Source organism: Vombatus ursinus, unplaced genomic scaffold, assembly GCF_900497805.2.
Source record: "Vombatus ursinus unplaced genomic scaffold, bare-nosed wombat genome assembly UNPS02014832.1, whole genome shotgun sequence".
Lineage (NCBI taxonomy): Eukaryota > Metazoa > Chordata > Mammalia > Diprotodontia > Vombatidae > Vombatus > Vombatus ursinus.
Genome location: NW_020954610.1, coordinates 63,441,208 through 63,464,463, shown reverse-complemented (window position 1 = coordinate 63,464,463; position 23,256 = coordinate 63,441,208). Strand labels below are relative to the sequence as shown.

Here is a 23,256-nt window from a genome sequence, read left to right as displayed (position 1 = left end):
AAAAATACCTGACAGCTGGAGCTGTCCCAGAGTAGAATGAGATACCCTGAGAGTCTCCATCAGTGGATGTCTTCAAGAAAAGGCTGCAGGTCCACTTGACAGGGATGTAGTATAATGTATTCCTCTTCAGGCCTGGATTGGATTAAATGGCCTTTGAGATCCCTTCCAACACTGAGACCCTTTGATTCTAAAGTTCATAGCTATCATTCCCTCCCCTCCTCATCCGTCCCTCATTGGGGTTCTCATATTCTCTGGGTCCCAGGAATCTCTGGCCTTTGGACATAATCTCACCACTGCCATCAATCCAATTTAATTCCACATGAAGTGCCTACTATGTATACATCATGAGAGGCAATATGGCATAGTATATAGAGAGAGCTAGTCTTAAAGCCAGGAAGACCTGGCTTAATTTCTGCCTCTGACACATACTGTGTGACCCTGGACAAGTCACTTAACTTCTTAGTGCTCTCAGCAATTCTCTAATACTACAAGTTATAGACAAATAAGTTGTTGATGTGCAATGGTAGAATTTGCCTCAGTGTGAGTTCTGTATACTAATGTAGAGGGCAGGTAGGTGGTACAGTGGGTAGAGTGCTGGAGCTAGAGTCAGGAAGACTCCTCCTCCTGAGTTCAAATCTGGCCTCAGATGCTTATTAGCTGTGTGACCTTGGGCAAGTCACTTAACCCTGTTTGCCTCCATTTCCTCATCTGTACAATGAGCTGGAGAAGGAAATGGCAAACCGCTCCAGTATTTTTGCAAGGAAAATTCCAAATGGGGTCACAGGGTCAGACATGACTGAAAATGACTGAATAACAATGTAACGTAGTCATAGATCCAGTCCCTATCCCCCATACAGACACCCGTGTACTAGATGCTGAGGATACAAAGACAATCCCTGCCCTCAAGGACTCTTTATTCTATTGGGAGAATATGACTGTGCCTAAATAAGTGTGGGAGGAAGCACTAGCAGTTGGCAGGATTAGGGAAGGCTTCATAGAGGGGATAGTCCCTGAACTAAGTCTGGAAGGAAGATGGGAATTCAGAGAGACTGAGATGAGGAGATGGTGCCTTCCAGCCACAGGAGATGATTTGTTCAACTGCCTGGCTATAAAAGATAGAGTTCACGAAGAGCCAGTCATCAGGGCCATGAAGGGGAGTCACATCAAATAAGATTTGGAAAGGTAATTGGGAGCCAGATGGTGGCAATCTTTAAGTGCCAGGCTGAAGAGTTTGTGCTTTATCCTAGAGCCAATAAGGAATCACTGAAGGTCTTTAAGCAAGGGAGTGACATGGTCAAGCCTGTGCCTCGGGGAGATTTTTCTGGCAGTTGGGAGGAGGATGGATTGGAGAGTGCGGTGACTGGAATCAGAGAGAGCAATCAGAAGAGTCTGTTATGGTAGCCCAGGCAAGAAACGATGAAGGTGACAGCTGAGAGAGCGGGGAGAAGGCAAAAGATGTGAGATGCTGTAGAGGAAGAAACCACAAGATGTGCCAAATTGGATTGGATTGGATTGGGTAGTGAGTGTAGGAGGAGGAGGAGTCGAGGGACTCTGAGGTTATGATACTGAAAGACTAGAAGAATGGTGGTGCCCTAAGTAGGAAGACGTAGGTTTGGAGTAGAAGCTTTAGGAGCAAAGACGATGAGGTATCTCTTCTACATCAAGGGACTTAGGGGCACAGCACCCCTGCGATCTGGAATATCCACCTAAAGTTTTTTGGCCCTCCCTTCATACCAGAGAAGGTCTGAATTTTTTCTTTTTCTTTTCTGGGGTGTGTACAGTACTAAGAGATAAAAAATGTTGATGTTATACAGTAATATACATATATTTATGCGTTTCTGAGCTTCTAAACTTTTTCTGTGTCATCTGCTGGCCTTCATATGTCCTCTATGGCTTCCACAAAACTCCCCCAAAATTCACACTTTATTTCTTATGCTGACCTGTGATATCTCAAAACTGCAATAGAGAAAGTCATGATATGGAAGAGATAACTGTATTGTTTTTGAGATGCCAACAGAACATCCAGGAAGAAATGTCCTGCAGGCAGCTGATGATTGGGATGAGGGTATTAGGATTTGATATCTAAATTTGGGAGTCTACGTAGAGTTAATACTTGAACTCATGGAGACAAATGAGATCACTACAGAGAGAGAAAAGGGTTTAGGACAGAGTCCCATAGTGGACAGGAGATACATAATGTACAAAAGAAACCAAAGAAGAGTGGGATGGATGGTGAACTGGGAGAGAGCAGTGATCCCAGAAGCGCAGGGCTGAGAGAGTGCCTAGGAGGAGGGGGTAGTGAGTAGTGTCAAAAGTTGAAGAGAGGTCAAGAAGGGTGAGAATTGAGAAAAGGCCATCTAATTTAGCAGTTTAAATACCATTTAAATTTAAATGTCATTTCAATCAAGTAGTATGGTTGAAAGCCAAATTATAAGGACGAGGCAAGAGAGTGAATGGTAAATTAATTTTAAATGTTCTTTCTAGTAGTTTGTCAGTGAAAGGGAGGAGCCACACGGGATGATGATCTGAGGGGATGGCAACTCCATTGAAGGTTTTTTAAGGATGGGATAGACCTGACCATATTTACAGGCAGCAGGAAATAAGCCAAAAGACAGGGAGAGATTGAAAATGAATGAGAGACATCTTACTTCCTACTTAGTTGTTGTTGTTACTGTTTGTTCTTAGTTTTTGAAGGGGATCAAAGACTTCTCAGGTGATGTCTTAACTTGTTCGTGAAGATTTAAGTGAGGCAGAGTTACACAAAGTCGTCAGCCTCACTGTCTTCCAGAGTCACGGAAGTCTGGTGGCAGGACCAAAGTCAAGATGACTGGCAGTGGCCTGGAATGCAGTGAATGACCTTGGCGTCTTCCATGGGTGACCAAGCTCTAAGTGCTCCACAGTGCCTCCTTTCGCCGTCTTCATGGCCATTGGAACAAATTGTTCTCATCCACCCATTCCGCTGGGAGGAAGTCTTCACATACTTGGGGTAGATCTCCCCTCACTCACCAATGGGTTTGAGGCCTGTAGGTTATCCTCAACTTGGTTTAGCCCATTTGCTGAGACAGTTGTTACTGGGGTATGGTCACTGCACATGCTAAGTTAGAAGAGAAATAGGATTAACAGAGGCTGGACCCTTCTAAGTGCTTAAAATGTTTTTTACCTTCTGAACTCTCCTCCCCATGTTATCAAGTCCATCCTGGGTCTGGCAGTAGATAAACAACAACAACAAAAATCAGGCAGCCACTAAATTCTTGTCTGAGATTTGGGAAGAGACTTTGACCATTTACAGGAATAAGAGACTTTTGTGCTTCAGGGCAAGCTGAGGCATGCTGGGGAAGAGTAGACACTGATCCTTTTTAAATGTCTCACAAACAAAAAATATATTCCACAATCACATATACCCCTAGGCAAATATGTTTCCCATAAACAATAGAGAATATTAGACAGATATAATTTATATTTTCCCCCAGACCTTGTCATAAACAAGCCCTTGAGACATTCACAAGTGCAGGTAGGAACAGCCTCAGATAGAGTACTCATATTCTACTGGGCAATCCTATTCCAAGTGGGGCTGCTCCCCAAACATATACTAGAGGGGCTAGGGCTCTCCCCTACGTGTCTTACATATATACTATCTTGCATTATTTCTTTTCTTTTTTTTTGGCAAGGCAGTCAGGGTTAGGTGACTTACCCAGGGTCACACAGCTAGTAAGTGACAAGTGTCTGAGGCTGGATTTGAACTCAGGGCCTCCTGACTCCAGGGCCAGTGCTCTATCCACTTCACCACCTAACTGCCCCATTTGCTGTATCCACTGCACCAACTAACTACCCCAGTGTATGCCTTGCATTGTTTCTTAACTGCTTCTTATGGGAATGTCATCTTCCCAACTCGATTATAAACTCCTAAAGGACAGTCCCTGAGTCTTATTTATCTCATTATCCCCCATAATACTTAGGATAGTAATAATAACAATAATAGTAATAACAGCTTCTATGTAGTGCTTTAAGGTTTGCAAAGCATTTTACAAATATTGTCTAATATCGTCCTCACAACAACCCTGAGAGGTAGGTCCTATTAGTATCCTCATTTTTATAAATGAGGAACCTGAAGTAGACAGGTTAACTGAATTGCCCAAAGTTATACATCTAGTAAGTTGTTAAGGCTAGATTAGAACTCAGTTCTTCTTGATTTTAAGTATAACACTCTCTCCATTGCACCACCTAACACATAAATATTTGTTGGATATGTGTGTGTGTGTATTTTAAGAAAGAAAATGTATGAGATGAAATGGGACAAGCTCCGAGCGGAGATCAAGGGCACATGTCGAGGGGTATGGGCTAGGAGAAGGGCCCCTCTTCCTCAAAGAGTGAAAGAGTGAAGGATGAGTAAAAGGGTAATGGGGTTTGAGGTATAGAAAAGGTAAAATGAGAGAGCTTATAGCAAATAGTCTTGATTTTCTCAGTAAAGTATGTCAGGAAGAAATTGGTTGCTAATGTGAAGTGGCAGAAGAGACATTGAGGGCTTGAAGAGAGGAGAAAGAAAAAACAACTACTTAGGGGAGTGGGATGGAGAATTAATCATGGAAAAATAAAAGGATGACCCAGCAGCAGCAGGTCCCAATTGAGATTGGAGAACATAAATTCCTAGTGGATGCATTTAGCATGATGGCATGTGTCTTCCTCCAGGGAGCATTCAACCTATGCAAAGAAATGGCCCAAGCGTGAAATCCAGAGAGCCCAGTGAGAGCTGCTGGACCTGAGACAGGCAGAGGGTGGGAACCCTCAGAAGAGAAAGAAATGGGCCTAGTCGAGGACAGTTATTCCTTTAATTTGGGCCATTACGTCATGATATGTTCTAGGAGTTCAGAGAAAGAAGAGACCACTGTGATCAGGGATGCCTTCATGGAGAAGATGACACTTAAGCTGGGTCTTTAGAAATGGGAAACATTTGCGGGGGGGTGGAATCAATCATCACGCATTTATTAAATACCTATTATGTTTGAGATCTAAGGAATCAAAGACCAAAATGAAAGTCACTGCCCTTAAGGAGCTTACATTCTATCAGGGAAAAGAGCATATACAAATATAAGTCAATGCCAAATAAGCAAAGAAGAGGAGAGAAGGAGGGAATAACAGAAGCAAAGACAAAGTCTAGTATTGTGGAAGGAGCACCAAACTGGGAATGAGGAGGGCTGGGTTCTGGTTCATCTGGGTTCTTCCATTAACCAGGTCCTTTGCCACTAACCAGATATATGAACTTGAGTAAACCTCTCTGAGACTCAGTTTCCTCATTTGTAAAATAGGTTTGGGCTTCATAATCTCTTAAGGTCCCTGCCGTGCCTGAGATTTTATGTATTCTGTCACCGAGGCAAGAAGGGGCATATGCATGGTCAAGGAGATTTTGTCTGAGTTGGGGAGAGGATTCAGAATAGGAAAGAATAGGGGCAGCTGGGTGGCGCAGTAGGTAGAGCACTGGCCCTGAAATCAAGAAGACCTGAGTTCAAATATGACCTCAGACCAAACACTCGACACTTACTAGCTGTGTGACCCTGGGCAAGTCACTTAACCCCAATTGCCTTAAAATAAATAAATAAATAAATCATATCCAGAATAGGAAAGAATGGAAATGAAGATTGTAGAGAGACACAGGGTGTGACCTGATTGTGAGTGGTCTTGAAAGTCAGGCTGAACTCTTTTTGTGGTGCCAAAGAATTGGAAATGGAGGAGATGACCATCAATTGAGGAATGGCTGAACAGGTTGTAGTATATGAATGTAAAGGAATACTATTGTGGTATAAGAAATGATGAGTAGGTGGACTTCAGGAAAACCTGGAAAGACTTACAAAAACTGATGCAGAGTGAAGTGAGCAGAATCAGAACATCATACGCAGTAATAGCAACAGTGTGTGATGATTAACTATGATAGACCTGCTCTTCTTCGATCATACAATGATCCAAGACAATTCCAAAAGACTTGTGATGGAAAATGCTATCCACATCCAAAAGAGTGGAGAAAGAACTAGGGAGTCTGAATGCAGATTGAAGCATACGATTTTCACTTTTTTTTTCTTTCTCGTGGTTTTTCCCTTTTGTTCTGATTCTTCTTTCATAACATGACTAATGTGGAAATATGTTTAACATGATTGTACATGTAAAACCTATATCAGATTGCTTGCTGTCTCAGGAAGGGGGGGAGGGAGAAAAATTTGGAATTCAAAATTTTACAAAAATGAATGTTGAAAACTATCTTTTACATGTAATTGGGGGGAAATAAAATACTATTAAGGAAAAAAATAAATTAAAAAAAAAGGAAGTCAAGTTGAAGAGGTTGGGTTTATCCTGATAGATAAGAGGGAGCTGTACCTGACTCTTGAGCCAAGAGCCTTGGAATGGGTAATTATCACACCTGCTATGCTTGGCCTGAGAAGATGGCATTGCATGCACATAGTGTGTGTAGTTACATGGACTTATGGAACTTGTGTTTCCCATCTCCTGTGAAATAACCATCCTCAGTTTTATGATTATAGCTATTGTTTGTAGAACCCTATCTTGTTTGCAGAACATGGTGCTCCTGGCAGAACCTAATACTGCAGAAGCCATCACTGTCCATAAAGCCTGCGTGTCCTGGTAGAAATGGTCATTGGTTAGAGAGGCCATTTCTGCAGAGCCATCACAGACAGAGCCTGTGGCTGGGTGAACACATCACTTTGCAGAGCACAAATGCCTTGTCCCTTGTCCCCCATCTTTTTCCTTGCTTGTCTTTTACCCATCTACTCTTCACACTTACCTTGAACACAGTTGTGTAGCATCTCTAAAGAAAGATCCATGGAAGGCCAAAGGCGTCGGGGGTGAGGACAGAGGACTGTTCTTTATCAGCTCTTTGCTTTGTCTGGCAACAGACTCGAATGGGGAGCCTGAAGGGGGCCCAGAGTGATGTCACTCTCATTTTCCTTCTAGGCTGCGGGACGGCCTTTGACTTCCACAAACAGATCGACTACTTGTTTCTTGTGGGCACCGAAGAGGGTAAAATCTACAAAGTAAGACAACTATACCCATCAGAACCCCTAAATAAAAGTGAGGAGAGAGGCCTCAAAAATTGTTTCCCCTGCTCAAAGCTTTCCCATCTCAGGAACTCTAGATGAAAGGAGTAAAGAGGGGAGGGAGGAGAAGAACTAACATCCTTTGTCAAACCAGTCTTATCTGTACCTATCATTCTGTGCTCCCCCCCCCAAATCCCTCCTTCCGTCTATCTCTTCCTATTCTAGAAGAGCACTGTATTTGGAATCAGAGGTCTTGAGTTCAGATCCCAGCTGTGGCCTCGGACAAGTCACTTTAGGTCCTTGGGTCTCCATTTTCCCCATCTGTAAAATGAGGGGATTGGACTGAGCTCTAACGTCTCTTCCAGCTTTAAATTCTATGATTCCCTCCTCTCTAAGCCTCTAGCCAAAGTTAAACAGCCCCAGGCCCACCCTCAGGAAACCAAAGGCCCTAGAGAGACAGACAAGACAGATATAAAAATCAGGGGATCCAAGGGCTGACATAAAACAGATGCCTTCATTAATGAAATCCAGTTTGTCACAGGTTTTCTAAGGAGTGGGTGGGCGGGGCCTTCTGGAGCCTTTTGGGGAGGACCTGGGGAAAATTCCCTGCCTTGGAGCCCATTGGCTCAGGAAGGCTTCCTGAAGGGACCTGCTTAAATGGAAAGGAGAGGGTGAAAGGACTCAGCAATTTTCCATTAGGAATCCAGAGTCTAAGTAAAGAACTTCCGGGAGCTGTTCTCAGTCCAACAATGAGCCTTTATTAACAACTATTGGGTGCCCAGTCCTAGGCTAGAGGGAGGAGGGGGGATAGAGGGGAAATAGAGAAGAATCAGACGCAGTTCATCCCCTAAGGAGTTCTTAGGCTGGGTACACAAGATTCACAAGCTTTAGACAGAATGAGCGATCAAGGGATGATTGTGGCATTGATTCTAAGTACAGGAAGAGTTCAGAGATTGGGGAGCTCGGTGGGGCACTCACTGAGTTCCAAAAAATCCCCAAAAAAACCAACCTCATAGAAGAAGTGGGATTGGAGCTGGGCCTCATAGGGCCTCTACAGCTTTCTACCAATTCAGGATGTTTCTGAAAACATCTTATTTGCACCAAAGATTAACAACCATCCCCTTCTTCCCACCCTGCCCGGCTAGTCCTGCCCCCCTCCCCCAGCTACATGGTAACTCACTAATTTTTAGCCCAGAATAATTTTGGAAAACAGAATAGTGCTCTGCTATTAGCATTTCTGAAGCCAAGTAAATCATTATCTTAATTACCCACACGGCTCTCTGCATTCTTATAGAGCAGCAAGCATAGGCCACCCCTTTGCCAGGGATCAGGGATCTGCTTGCTATGCTAAGAGGTTTCAGTGTGATGGCGGAGGGGAGGTTGGTCCCTGAGAGAGGAACAGAATAAGATGGCCCTGGCCAGGGGTTGCCAGGACCAGGCCCCTGAGGACCAAGTAGCCTTAAGTGCTGCTGGAATGAGTGCGTAGGAAGCCTGATGTATTGGGGGCACCAGAAAGCTACCCCCATCCATCCACCCACTCCAACCTGTTACTGTACTTGAAATCTCAGCATTTGAGATTTAATCCTTTGGGTTAAGGCATGCATTTTATGGCTGAGACCTCAAATAGCATTTATGAGAATGTAAAACCTCTTGGACCCAGAATATTATTAGTCACTAACACTCTAGTGTGAATGAGCAGAAAACAGCATCATAGATAAAACAGTAATAGTAGCTCTAATTCGTTCCCTCATTTTACAGATAAGGAAACTGAGGTTATGTCAATTACCCAAGCATATTCGGGTATTAAGGGGCAGAGCTGGTTTTAAACCCAAGTCAGATCCTTTAGGGGAAAGGCTTTTCCTGCACAATGGATGATGCACCCCATTTCTTCCCTGGTCCTTATGGACCAAAGGAGCGAGTGAACTCCTTAGGTTATCCCATCTCCCCACTCCAGCACCATCCTCAGCCTCAGTCCTTCCCTCTAGCTTTGACAGGTCTTGAATTATCTAGAGTACTCAGCCATCAGTCCTCTTCTTCCTGTTTCCAATGACCATTTCCCCTTTTCTCTTTTTAAAGAACTGAGGGGTTGGGGGTGAGGGAGGGATGGGGAGAGGCTAATGTGTCTGAGACTCAGCACAAGAGCCCTAGGCTAACTCTCCCCATGGGGATATGTGGCTGTCCCCGCCCACACACAGCTCATTTCCCTGGCTCTCTCATTTCCCCTTCCTTGGCCTGCCTGTGACCCTCTGCCACTGAGACCAGCCTTTACCAGCGAGATCTGGGGCAAAATGAAAATGGAATCATCCGGTCATGCTGCCTATCTAAAAGCACCCAAGCACATCTTCCCCTGGTTCCATGGGAAGTTGGGTTGTGGTTCTAACCGAATGTGGACAATCCATTGGTGGGTCCTATGTCTACACAGGGAAACACTCCCTTCCCTTCTCCCCACCCCTCCAAAGTTAAGATGCATGTTCATCTTAGGGGCACAATTATGGCTTATGGCCATGGATAAGTAGCCTGTCTATCTAGGTGGCACTGGGCCTGGAGTCAGGAGTTCAAATTTGGCCTCAGACACTTACTAGCTGTGTAACCCCAGGCAAGTCATTTAACCTCTGGTTGTCTCAGTTTCCTCATCTGTGAAAGGGGGATAATAATAGTACCTACCTCCCAGGGTTGTCGTGAGGATCAAATGCGGTAATATTTGTAAAGTGCATATTATTAGTACAGTGCCTGGCACATAGTAAATGCTAGATAAATGTCAGGTATTATTTTTACCATTAGTTCCCATCTGGAGTTTGCTCTTTGTCCCTCCGAAGTCTCTTAGCTTTGATCCTGGCTCCCCCGGAAGGAAAAGTCATTTTGTGTCTGGGCTCCAAAGTCAGCATTCCCACTTCACAGCCCTTGCCCTAACCTTGTTGATGCCTCCCTTGGTCACTGCTAGAGTATCCCCTCCAGTCAGGTCCCTGGCCTCAGGAAAACCTATCACTTTCTCTGTTTGTTTTCTCCCTGGTTGGAGTGTGGGCCTTGCTCTCTCCTGGGTTTGAAGATTTTCTTTTATTCTGATCTGTCTTAACCTTCTCTTTCAGCTCCTCTGCTTGTCAGGTGAAGCCAGGCTTCTTCTTCCCTGTTATTTTAAGCTAGACGCCAGGCCCTGTCTCCCTAGCACCAACGAGTGACAAGGTCACAACAATTTCAGCTGCCATCCAGTCCAACCTTTGCCTGAAAAGGAATCCTGTCTTCAGCATCGATGACAAGTAGTAATTCAGCCCCTGTTAGAAAAACTCCAGTGATGAACCTTTGGAGAGTTCAAATTATTAGGAAGTTTTTCCTTATATAGAGTGGAAATTCACCTCTATAACTTCTACCATTTTTTCCTACTTCTGTCTTCTGAAGGCAAGACCAAAAAGTCCAACCCTTCATTCTTATAATGATATATCAAATACTACAAAACAGTTATCACACAAATAACCTCTTCTGCAAACTAGACATACTCAGTTTCTTTTTGTTGTTTTTGTTGTTGTTGTTGTTTGGGTTTTTTTGGGGGGGGGGGAGGCAATTGGGGTTAAGTGACTTGCCCAGGGTCACATAGCTAGTAAATGTCTGAGGCCAGATTTGAACTCAGGTCCTCCTGACTCCAGGGCTAGTGCTCCATCCACCTCAGTTTCTTCAAATGATCTTTGGTCTCCAATCCTCTCACCATTCTGGTCATCCTCTTCTAAATGGTAGATAACAGGCCATTTATTAAGTGATTACTATGTTTCAGGCACTGTGCTTATATGTATATATGTATATGTATATATGTGTGTGTGTATATATATATTGTCCCTACCCTCAAGGAGAGGTAGAGAATAATAGATCTGAAAATAAAATAAAATAAAATTTAATTTTAAGAAAAGATCACATTCACTTGGTTGGCTAGGGTGCTAATCAACTCAGTCAACTAGCATTTATTAAGCACCTACTATGTGCTGGGCACTGTACACTAGTGATTCCTATTATCCACTTAAGCTTCCAGAACTTTTTGACATAAATTATAGCTTGGTCATGCCTCCTTTATTTCATGCTTATACAGATGATTTGTTTTTGTTTTTGTTTTTGTTTTTTAAGTAGTAAAGGACTTTTACGTTGATCCCTATTAAGTTGCACTTTTCAGATAGAGCACCAGCCCTGGAGTCAGGAGGACCTGAGTTCAAATCCAACCTCAGACACTCAGATGCTTATTAGCTGTGTGACCCTGGGCAGGTCACTTAACCCCATTGCCTAGCTGCCCCCCCCCAAAAAAATTTCACTTTACTAGATTCAGCCCATCGTTCTAGCCTCTCAGGATCTTTTTTGGATCCTGACTCCATCTGATGTGTTAGTTCTCCTGCTCAGCTTTGTGCTGCTGTTAGATACACTAAGCCCACCATCTCTGCTTTCATCTAAATGATGGGTAAAAGTGTTGAATGGCACAGGGTCAAGGACAGATCGTCCCTCAGGCACACTACTGGAGATCTTCCTCCAGGGGGACAGGTTAACTACTCTTTTGTTCCTCCTTCCCCATGTGATCTATCTCTACCTCTACTGGTCAGCTGAGAGGGGCCCTAACTTGCCCCTGATCATGAAGAGCCTCCACTGTGAGACAGCCATGCCCCTGCCTATCCTGGGGTGACATGGGGAGCAAGTGACTTTAACTGCTTTTCTGCCCTGATTTTGTTCTCCATCTGCTCTGTATTCTACAGCAAGAGAGGTTTTTTCTTTTTTCACTCATTCATTCATTCATCCATCCATCCATTTATTTGTTGTTTATTCATTGGTTAGGAAGCATCTTTTGCTTTTACAGATAGAGGGAAGCTGTGAAAGGGAGGAAAGTACCCTGGGTCACATTCTGAGTCTGTCTCTGTCCTAGCAAATGACAAGATGAGATTCCAATGCCTTCACAGTCACAGAATCATCAGTTTACCTAGAGACCATCAAGTCCAATACCCTCATTTTACAAATGAGGAAACTGAGGCAACAACAAGCTAAATGGCTTGCCCATGGCCACCCAGTTAATATGTGTCTGGGGCAGGATTTGAACTTAGGTCTTCCTGATTCCAAGCCTAGTACCTAGCTGAGGATAGGAGTGACTACTGACCTTTGATCCTACCATAGTGCTCCAAAACCTACTCAAGCCAATTCCTTGACACGTTTGAGGCCCACAACATGGCAGTGGATGCAGTTACCTGGAACCCATACCATTCCAAAGTCTTCATGTCCTGCAGCTCTGACTGGACAGTGAAAATCTGGGACCACACCATCAAGTGAGGGAAAAGGAGTTCTGGGACTGTATTGTCAAGTGAGGGAAGGGGGGGGGAAGGGAGGGTGAACCAAATATCAAATGAGACTGGAGGGGGCAGAGGGAGAGGGAACAGTATAGGGATCATCCCCTCAGGGATGGAACCCAAGCCCCACCAGAAGAGGCATCCACTAGCTATTTTCTGACTTGTCTTACCCTCTGCTCATCTTCCCATCATTCCAGGAAACCCATGTTCGTCTATGACTTGAATTCTGCTGTGGGTGATATAGCTTGGGCCCCATACTCCTCTACTGTCTTTGCTGCAGTCACCACTGATGGGAAGGTAAGAGCCATGTCACCAGTACCCAACCTCCAAGTTCACATTTGCCAGCCTTGGTCCAGGTATGACTCCCCAACCCACTGGAGGTCAGGTGGCAGATCCTAGAACATTAGTCAATTTGATTTAATGATTCAGCTCAGCCTCCTGTGGTGGGATAGGGAAGGATTTGGCAAGGTATGAGTCCATTGTGGCCTTGATTAGGCTTCTGAGATTACCTCCCATTGGTGTGGAATATATACCTTATATGTACCCAGTTATTTGCATGTCATCTACACTATTAGAATGTAAGCTCCTTGAGGGCAGGGACAGTTTTTGCCTTTCTTTGAATCCCCAGCACTTTGTACACTGCTGGGCATATTGTAAGTGCTTAATGACTGACTGACTGATTGACTTTTTGGTGAGGGCCGTCCAAGCAGAAGACTCTGTCTGAGCATTCTCAGGGTAACCAGTCCCCATCCCTCACCCCATCAGCTCTGATTGGTGAAAGTCCATATTCAGGCTTGGGGGTCTCCAGATTCCAGCTGAGAGAAGGGCAGAGGAACCTGTCAAAGTAGTCCTGATGGTCCCTAAGATCTGAGTGTGGAGGAAGCTTAAGCATGTTTGGAAATCTGGCTAAGTCAAATTGGGGGGGGAGGGGATGCAGGGAGAGAAGGGAAATATTCCAACAACAGCATGAGTTGAGATGGTGGCGGTAATGAGTGTGTGTGTGTGTGCGTGCGTGTGTGTGTGTGTGTGTGTGTGTGTGTGTGTGTGTGTGTGTTTTGGAAGGAGGGAGGTCGCAGAGAGGTGGCACTAGATAGCCCGTGCTGAGGGGCTCTGAATGACCACAGAGTATGCATTTCATTGCACTCAGCTCCATCCTTGCTCTTCCTCCTCTTGGCTCCACACCTGCCCAGACCCCTGCTCTGATGACCAAGGCCTTCCTCCCTTGGTAGGGCAGATCCCTGGGAGGGGGGTGAACCTTAAGGTGGCATCTCCTAGCTCACAGGATTTAGGACTAGCTGGAACCTTAAAGACCATCCATTCCAAAGCCCTCATTTTGCAGAAGAGGAGGCTGCCAGCCAGACAAGAAGGATTTACAAGGAGTAAGGAGCAGATCCTAGAGTCCGACCCAGGTCCTTCTACACCTTCCTGCCTCTCAAGAGGCTGAGCATCAAGTAACAGTGGTTGGCCACTCGGTCATTCCCAGGCCCAAAGTGAGAGAGGGAGCAGCCTACAGCAACATTCTTAAGTCAAAATTTGTCTCTGGTGGACTTCCCACTCCCCCTCAGATACCCAGTGATCTCCTAGATAGAAAGTGTTTAAAAAGGTATCTCACACTGGACTGAACTCATTTACCCAACTCAAACCTCCACCAGAGGGACTTGTGTGAAGTCCTTAACCCAAAGAAATTAAGCTCTCATGATATTTGAGGTACCAGGGCACGCCTATTAGAAAGATGTTTCTGAAGAAGGAAGAGCTTCTCCCAAAGGGACCCAGAACTGGAAGGAACCTGGGAGGTCACCTATTCCACCCCCCTCATTTTAAAGATGAAGCAACTGGGGCCCAAGAGGCTGTGACTTGCCCAAGCTCTCACAGGGAGTTAACATCGGAGGCAACATTGAGGCCAGGTTCTCTTAACTCCAGAGCAAGCACTCCTTCCACTGTACCAAATACAGATGTCGTAGTTTGTTTGTTTTTTCTCGTCTAAGTTCACAGACTTTCTGAAATCCATCCGGAGACCTCTAGAGGTCCATGGATTTCAGGCTAATTATTACCCCTGTTCTAAGAGATTTAGGTCCTTTTAGTGTTTGCTACATGGTATATAGCAGCCTCTGATGGGAATACCTGTCCCTCCATCGGGGCTTTGCCCAAATGAATTACTCTGGTTTAAAAAGAAAATTGGTATAGAGGTCAGAAAAGACAAATTCCAATCTTAGCTAGGGCACTAATTTTCTATGTGATCATAAGCAAATCATTTTATCTAGCCTCAGTTTCCTTTTTTAGAAAAAGAGGGGCTCAGACTAGATGAACTCTAAGGTCCCTGATGATGTTCTATGACACAAATCCTTGCTGTTCCCATGTGGTCCTGTTGCCCAAAGCACCCCTTTGCCTGGGCATCACCTTTATTTACATACCAGTTACTATTACCTCATGACTCTGATGTCTGAGTTGGCTTGTTGTTCTTTTATTGTCAAAAACACAGCTCTCAATGTTTCCTACTTGCAGGCCCATGTGTTCGACCTGGTCATCAACAAATACGAGGCTATCTGCAACCAAGCAGTAGTGGTCAAGAAGAAAAATAAGATTACCCATGTGCAGTTCAATGCCATTCACCCTATCATTATTGTCGGGGATGATCGTGGTCAGGTCACCTGCCTCAAACTCTCACCCAATCTGCGGAAGATGCCCAAGGTAAGCAGCTTGACCTGGACTGTAAACTCCTTCACCAGGAGAGAAGCTAGTTGGGCTCCAGGAAATGTCAGGCATCTGGAGAACAGGCTGGGGTTTAGGGAGAAAATTCTGAGAGAACTGGGTTGATCTCAACAGCCTCTGGATATTTACTTCAGATAGTCATAGCCCATCGTAGGCAGATGGAACCAGACAGAGCTCCCCGAGGGGTACTGGTGCTGTTCTCTGGGCAGAGAGGGTGAGAGGCCCACTATATATTATACACACTGCAAATCTGAAAATCAACCATTCCCAGGAATGGTTCATGTATAGATAGCATTTTCTTTCTTTTTTTTTTTTTTGAGGCCCACTTTTAAAAAAGAGAATTTTGAAGGCAGGGAGGTCTCAGAACTCAGTGGGGTTGGGATATTCATCTAGGGTCAGCTACATTTGGGAGGTGGGGGCACTCATATGGGTTGGGGGTGGCAGAAGATTGAAGCTGGTTCAGTTCAGTTTGCAAAAGGGGCTGGGAGAAAACTCAGAAAGGTAGAGGGAAGCATAACCTGGTGGCCAAAGGGCTCTGTGAGTTCATTCTATTTGTAAGCTAGGGAGAAAGTCTGCTCTATCTGGGGCCAGAGGAAGAAATAACTTTGGGAACAAAAGGAGAAGCATTGCTTAGGAGACAGAGGAGCGTGCTGTGTTTGGGAGCCAGGGGAAGTTCTGAGGGGCTGTCAGGGAAACACCCACAGCGGCAGGGAGAGGACTGTAGGAATTAAGCAAGGAAATTCATGAGGACCAAGAGGTGCTTGGCCAGATATTGCTCAACTGTGGGGAGGAAGCACAGGAGATTGGTAGTAGAAAGAACAGCTTTTTTGGGTAGCCACCAAAGGGTGCCTTTGTGACCCTGCATTGGATCATGGCTGCCCCTTGGGCCACACAGACTCACCCACAGCTTCTCACTACTTGGCCATGGACACTTTGAGAAGCAAGGTCACCCATGGGCTCTGTGGCCAGGGTGATGAAGTGGAAAGAGCACTGAGCTGCCCTTGGCTAAATCAGGAGAAAGCAGAAGGTTTGAGAGGAAGACAGTAGACTTGGTTTGTGACATGTTGGTTTTGCACTATTGATGGGACATCCAAGTAGGAGATGCTCAGTAGAGATTCTGATTCGTGATTCTAGGGAGAGACGGAGGCTGGAGGAAATTTGGGGGTATCCACATAAAGGTAAAGGAATGGATAAGATTTCCAAGAGAGAAAGGGTTAGTCCATTATTCTTTGCCAGCCCGTAGGTGTGATTTGGGAAGCTGAGGTCAGAGGCAAAGTGGGATGGGGGTTTTCCTCAGTAGCAGGATTCTGGATGAGGAAAGATAAGTTAAATCAGCCATGAGAACAATGGCTCTCCCTCACTGACACTCACCACATGCCTCCTCTGATCTGCTGAGTCCTCTCTCTCTATCAGGTCACTGTAGCTCTGATACAGTTAGGACTTGCCCAGAGTCCAGAGTCCATCCCAGGCCAAGCAAACCCAGCCCAAAGGGTTACACACTTTCCATGGTGAGCTCCCAGGTGAACTTGGGCTGAGCTATGGGCTGGGTAGGCCTGGTTGAGCTGCAGAGAAGAGAAAGGATTGACTGATTCAGTGCTCCCACAAAGCAATGTCCAGAGCTACTAAGACCTCAGATGATGCCAAGGTCTTTCTCTTCCAATCCAGTTTCACAGGCAATTCCAGAGCCATGGGATTAAAAATACGGACCCTACGTTGTATAGCCCAAAATACAACAGCCTGGCTGGACTGCCATGCAACTAGGCTTCCTGAGGCCCGAGGGGTCCAGAATCACAGAACGATATGGCAGAAAGGACCTTAGAGATTATTTGGTAAAAATCACCCGGCCAGGGTCGCATAGCCAGTTAGTGGCAAGGCCTGGACTCTAACCCAGGTCTTCAGACTCCAAATCCATTGCTCTTTCTACTACCACACACTACCAGTAAGCATTCAGGACCCTGAGTGTAGCTTATCATTTGAATTGACTTCCTGAGAGCAAAAACAATAGGGCTAGGGCCATGCCGGGGGCCAGGACAGGGACCAGGTGGAGGTGGATTGCTCCTATCTAGCCAGGAGTAGAGATTACAGTATTAATGAACAGGAGCAGGATGGTCTCCTACCATGCTTGCTCCCTCAGTCTCACAGTCCTCACCCCACTCCCCAGCGCCCCAGCTGCCTGGGGTATTCACATTTATTAATACGGGCTGCACGTTTCCATGGATGGCTGTTCTTGCCAATTTAGTAGTAATGGCCAGAGTAGAGACAATGGGCCCAAGACGGAGAATCAGAGCCTGGCCTGTAATTATTGCTAATGCCATCGTTGGGCTGGCTATAAATACCACAGAATAAAGGAGGCATAAAGGAGAGGGGTTTTAATTGGTTAAACGTGCCGTAGTAAGCAGGAGCCCAGCTTTGAGCTCTGGGCCTTGTTTCAGGAGTTAGTTGTACTTGGAGATGAATCTTGTAGCTGATAAAATATGTTCTTAATTAATTTGCACTGAGTTTTAGGAGACTGTGAAAATGTGTCTGCCTGAGAAATCCTGTTTCCGTGGCTGCTTAATGAGGGCGCGTTCCTGGCGGCTGGGCTAATTCTCCTGGGCATGCAGAGAGGAAAGCATTTGGTCTTGCTAAAGGAGGGGAGCCCTAGCCAGGGGGGCATAGCCGTCAGCTGGACCAGAGGCCTCTGGTAGCCCAGGCCTGGCGTAATGGCTTCCCATTAAGTGAACAGAGAACAGTTATCACCCCAGAATCTTGAAAGGGTCTGGCTGAGCCAGGAGGGGATTGCAAAATGACAGGTCCAGAGGGACAGCATGCCTTCACCTAAAATGGACCTCCAAATGTACCCAAAGGAAGGAAATGATGGGATGTTGATTAGTGGGTCCCAATGGTCTATGCTACAGGCACTGGCGTATATTACCAGAATCAGAAAAGCAAGGCAGTTGGGCTGTGAAAGCAAGGAGGCAGCAGCTGCTACCGTAGCCCTGATGATGGCATCAGCCTTTCTTTCTTTCTGAGATTGCCTGTGGGCAGCTTATATAAGGAGATATAGCCCAGGCCTCTCAGGGCTATTTCTAAACTGGGGCTTGTTTTATAGTTTTATAGGGCATTATGTTGGAAGAAAGGAGAGCAAGAAAGCCCCACACATCAGGATATTATGGTGCCATGGAGTCTAGTTCCCTCTTCTCCCAAGTATTGCATGTGTCTCCGAGAAAGCATCATGCATGAGGTTGTACCGAAAGCTGCCTGGAGTCCCAGGCACCAGGCCTATACCAAAGAGCTGGGCAATAATGACTGTGCCATTGACCATACCTTGACAATACCTTCTGAGCTCTCAGGCCTGCCTTTGTCAGAGATCATGGAACCCTTGTGGTCAGTGGTGGTCTTTAGGGGTTACCCTGACTGCTAAAGAGCTCAGAAAATGAAAGTTGGCTCTATGAAAGGCAATTGACCCAACCCCTCGAATCTGCTTTGCCATATCTGAAACTGTCTTTCTCTCCCTGAAAGGGTTACCTTCTGAACAGTTGAGAAGGACAATACCCTAGGCCATAAACTTGTCTGACCGCATCAAGTTTCTGGAGAATCAGCCCCTTCTCAGAAAAAACCCTTGTCCTTGGCCTGTGGATTTTCCATCCTCCAGCCTTTGCTGAATTTTATCCCTTTGCTCAGGATGCCGGCTTCCTTTTTATCATTCAGAACTGACTTGGCTCTCTGGCTTGAGTCCTATGAATTCCAATCATTGACTACATAAGCCTCCCCCTTCTTCCACCATTGCCACTGTAACTTAGCACCTGGTCCTAGCACCCACGCTTTTTTTTTTCTCTTCTTATTCTTGACACCACACACTCGAGGCCAAAAAGTGTGTTTTTGGAAAGAGGGAGAAAGAATAGCATACATAAATATCAAAAATAAGATTTCAGGCAGTTGAGACTATATTTGAAAATGGGGTGGAGGGGGAAGAGAAGCTCTCTTCAGTACAGATTGGGCGGTGCCCAGATTTACAAAACTTTTCTATAATTAAAGTTCTCTGGGCCTTGCTTAGCCCATTATCCTGGACTCAGAATCACTCCTACCAGATCTGAAGATTTGGGATTCCCACACCTGGGTACCTTGCACCAGATTGGCTCAGTGGTTTACAATCCCAGACTCACTTTCAGACAGTCAGGAAATGTCATGATGATGGCTGGGACTTTGATGCCTCACCTCCATGCTTCCTTAATCATTAGCTAATTCCCTTCCCATGCTCAAAGAGAAGTAGAAAATAATTCAAAAGATATTATTAGAGTTGCTCCCACTACCTAGAAAAAAGAATAATTCAGCCCAACACCAAGTTTACCCCCAAAGTTCATTGGATAACCCCTTTTTCTTCCCAGTCAAGATCAGGGGGCATGCCTATCTAACATCTAGGCAGATCTGCTGTGGCAAATCTAAGCATTAAGCTGCTGTGGGGTGATTAAGAATAGCTCACATTTCCTTTTTAAAAAATTTTATAGATAACTTTTATTTTTATATCACTTTCATTTCCAAATATATCTCTCTTCCCTCCCCTACCTACTGAGCCATCCCTTGTAACAAAGAATAAAAAAGAAAGGGGGGAGGGAAGCAGTTTAGCAAAGCAACCAATATATCAACAGTATCTGAGAGTGAAAATTTCCACACCCATAACCCTCCGCTTCTGTAAAGAAGGAAGGAAAATATGTTTTCTCAACCCTTCTCCAGGGCTAAGTTTTGTTTATTATAATTAACAAAGCATTCAGATTGGTTTTTGTTCTTTCATTTATATCGTTATTGTGTATATTGTTTTCTTAGATCACATCTCATCAGTTCATTACTCCTCCCTGCTTTTCTGAATTTTTCATATCCTTTATCACAGCATACTATTCTGTTATATTCATGTACTACAATTTGTTTAATCCTTCTCCAGTCAAGGGGCACCTACTTTTTTTTTCCCCATTGCTTGCTACAAAAAAAAAAATTGTTTTTGGTTCTAAAGCATTGGAAGGTTCACAAAGCATTTCCCCCACAACAACCCAGTGAGATAGTCAGTGCTAGCATGATCAACCCCATTTTATAATGAGGAGATGGAGGCTGAAGTGAGTCAACTTATCCAAGATCAGACATCTACGTTGTGTGTGATCCCTGGTCTTCCAACTCCAAGCCCAGCGTGCTCCCCACACACTCCATTGTCTCTGTACACCACTGATATCTCTGTGAGAGGAGTAAGCCAAAGTGACTTGTCATAAAAGGTATAATATGAAAAAGAGGAGAAAGTTCCATTGCATCAGTACCCCATGCCTGAAGGGGAGAACAGTGCAGAAGTCAGTGGTTCTAGGGCTCTAAGCCCTAGAAAGGACCTTAGGGATTTTTTAATTCAACCCCCCTCATTTTAAAGTGGAGCTCAGAAAACATAAGTGACTTGGCCCACAGTCCACAGTCATATTAGTAGTAAATGGATCAAAATGCAAATGCACATTCTGATTCCAAGTCCAGTGTTCAGGGAAAATGTTGAGTTCTCTAGGCCAGTGAAAGCCAGCAGCCTGGGATATCAAAACCTTGACCAAAGACACCAAGACTCAGATAAAGCTCCATCCAGAAACATTCTTTTCCCAGCTCCCTAACCCAAGCCCAGTCCATACTGCCCAGGGGCATATGTCCTACTGGAGGGCCATATTCCGAAGGACTCCTCTCTAAGACCCACACATCTCCTGAAGGCATTGGGGAGAAAGCAGTGAGACTACATATTCCAAGAGCTGATGATGATATCCATTCATTCAATTCAACAAATATTTACTGAGCATGTACAAGACCCTGAACTTGATCTTTAGCATAGGATGAGGAAAAGAAAGGACAAAAATGGGAGGGGTCAGCTCTGAGATTCCTGTTATTTGTGGGAAGTGAATATGCCTCCAGCCCTCTTCCCTCTTTGGCCATTCAAGTTGGTTTCTGGGAATGAAAGCAGAAGGCAAGTTATGTCTGATTATAGGCAGGGAGAAATCAGAGATTTCATCCCAGGCCAATCCTGACGTGGATCCAGCCTGGCTCTTTTCTGTCTCCCCTAGAAAGAGAGGGGCCTTTAGGTATCTAAGAGTGCAGGGAGCTGGATATTTAAGTGTCTGAGTAGGTGGGAAGCTGGGAAGCTGTGTGTCTGGGAGCTAGGTGTCTGAATGTATGAATGCTTCCTTTATCACATATTCATTTAAAATACTAGCCTCCTCCTTATCACCTCTACCTCCTGGGATAGGGGGAAGGAATAGGATCTCAGATGGCCTTGGAGATAGACCTTCTCTCCCTAAAAAATGTCAATAGGAGCAAAGATCCCATTTTCCTTCTTTTGCTCTGGGGCAAGGACTAGGACAGAAAAGAACTGGTCGGCATTAGGTTTAAAAGGAATGTGAGGGAGAAAGCACCATGCAGGGCCTAGGTGGGAAGGAGGAGGAGAGCTATGGAAACCTGAGCTTATCTCTACAGCCCCAGTAAGGGAGAAAGGGGAATAAGAATTCTTTGCTCTCTGTATCTCCAGAGAGATGCTTTGGCGATAGAACCAGAAGGAGCTGCCCAGAAAGCTGCCTGATGGGGAGAAGGGAATTCAGTTAAAACTTCCCACCTCAGATGGCATGGCCTTGGTTAGGGTACCAGCCATTCTCCCCCATCCACTGCAGGGTCAGGACCTGGCCAGGAATCAGAGGTGGCCTTCCAGCTCTGAGATGAACCCCATGACTCAGGCCGTGACACTATGCTGATACGGTACATTTTGGGTAAACAGGCCGTCCTATAGTGGCCAAAAGCCAACACTGCTATCTATCCTTAGCAGGGCCAGCCAATAGGCCAGTGCCAGCTGCACTGGGGTGCAGATCAGTATCTAGCAAGCTCTGCACCTTGGACAAGTGGTCCTTGGACTACCTTAGACAGGAGGAGGGGCATGGGGTCAGCTCCCCTGAGAAAAGGAAACGCCCCTGGGGCAGCTGGGGTGAGTAAGGGGCTGAAGGTTGGGGTGGAAGTGCCCCCATGGGAGTGTGGCATGCAAGAAGGGAAGGGTATTTTGGCTTGGGATGGTGTTTTCAGCATCCCCTAAATTTCCGGTATAGACACAGCACCCTTGTTTCCTGGCCTAGTTTCAGTTCCACCCAAAGGGTGGTACTTGGGTTCACAGTCCTTTCTCTGAGTGTGGGCTCAGATTTTACCTTGATGTTCTAGTAAAGTTTCTAAGATTTGGGTTTGCTGCCTCCATTTGTACCATCACCTCTACCCTTGATGTGTAGAGGCAGTAAAGCCCATTCTCTCTTTTTCTGACAGGCCAGAAAACCATTCCCTATGGCCTCCACTCCCTACCCCACCAAATGAGCTCATTTTTATAAAATGCTTAGCACAGTGCCTGGCATGTCATTGTAGGTGCTTAGTAAAGGCTCCTTTCCTTCCTTCCTTCCTTCCTTCCTACTCTTATTTCTTTCCTTTTCCCAGGTCAAGAATCCAAATGGCCACAAAGACTACCTACCGAACTTTAAAAAGGCACCTGACTTTAAAAAATAAAAGTATTCACTAGAGACAAGCCCCACCCCAAAAAATACCCCAAAGGTACAAAAAGGAAGTTTCCATAGAGGACAAGTTTCAGGTTTCTCTGGGCCTTAATGAAATCTGACCAGGGATGTTCTGGCTGACCCAGATGCTTAGCTTTGAATATGTTTGGCTCCTTCCATCCCTGAGTATAATGCCAGGCCTTGAATGGCAAGGGGGCAGGGCTAAGATTTCAGCTAGACCTCGAGGGGCAGTCATTTGACAATCAGAGTGGAGAAGACTAGAAAATGCCATGAGTCAAAAAGGCAGAGAGCTGGTCTAGACTAATTAGCTAAGGGAGGGAGGAGTCCAAAATTACTGAAGGTCCAGGCAGGGTCCAGAGTTTAGGAAGTCAGGCAGCAGGTAAAATAATAATGTTGGCCTAAATGATCTCCAAGTCCTCTTTCAACTCTGAAATCCATTACAAACCCAAGCTAGAAGGCTGAGGAGCAAAGCCTCAGGGATTCAAGCCAGAGAATCTGGGGAAGGGGAAGTCAGAATCTGGAAAGGAGATCTGTGGGTAACAGGGACAGAGAACCGGTGGCAAGAATAGAGCTTGATTCTGAGCTCGACTTCCCAAACAAGGACTCACCATATAGGCTTCTTGCCCAAAGCCAGAGCTGGTTGCAATGTAAACAAGTTTGGACAGAGGTGCTTTG

General features: G+C 45.4%; 1 protein-coding gene across 1 annotated transcript in view; it reads left to right on the top strand.

The window, feature by feature from the left end:
- The window catches only part of DNAI1 (dynein axonemal intermediate chain 1), a 247,207-nt gene that overhangs the window by 213,662 nt on the left and 10,289 nt on the right, over window positions 1–23,256 (top strand). Inside the window, exons 17-20 of the mRNA XM_027839294.1 lie at window positions 6,958–7,037; window positions 12,174–12,322; window positions 12,541–12,640; window positions 14,846–15,031. Coding sequence (XP_027695095.1) covers window positions 6,958–7,037; window positions 12,174–12,322; window positions 12,541–12,640; window positions 14,846–15,031 — 515 coding nt within the window. The remainder of the gene's footprint in view (window positions 1–6,957; window positions 7,038–12,173; window positions 12,323–12,540; window positions 12,641–14,845; window positions 15,032–23,256) is intronic.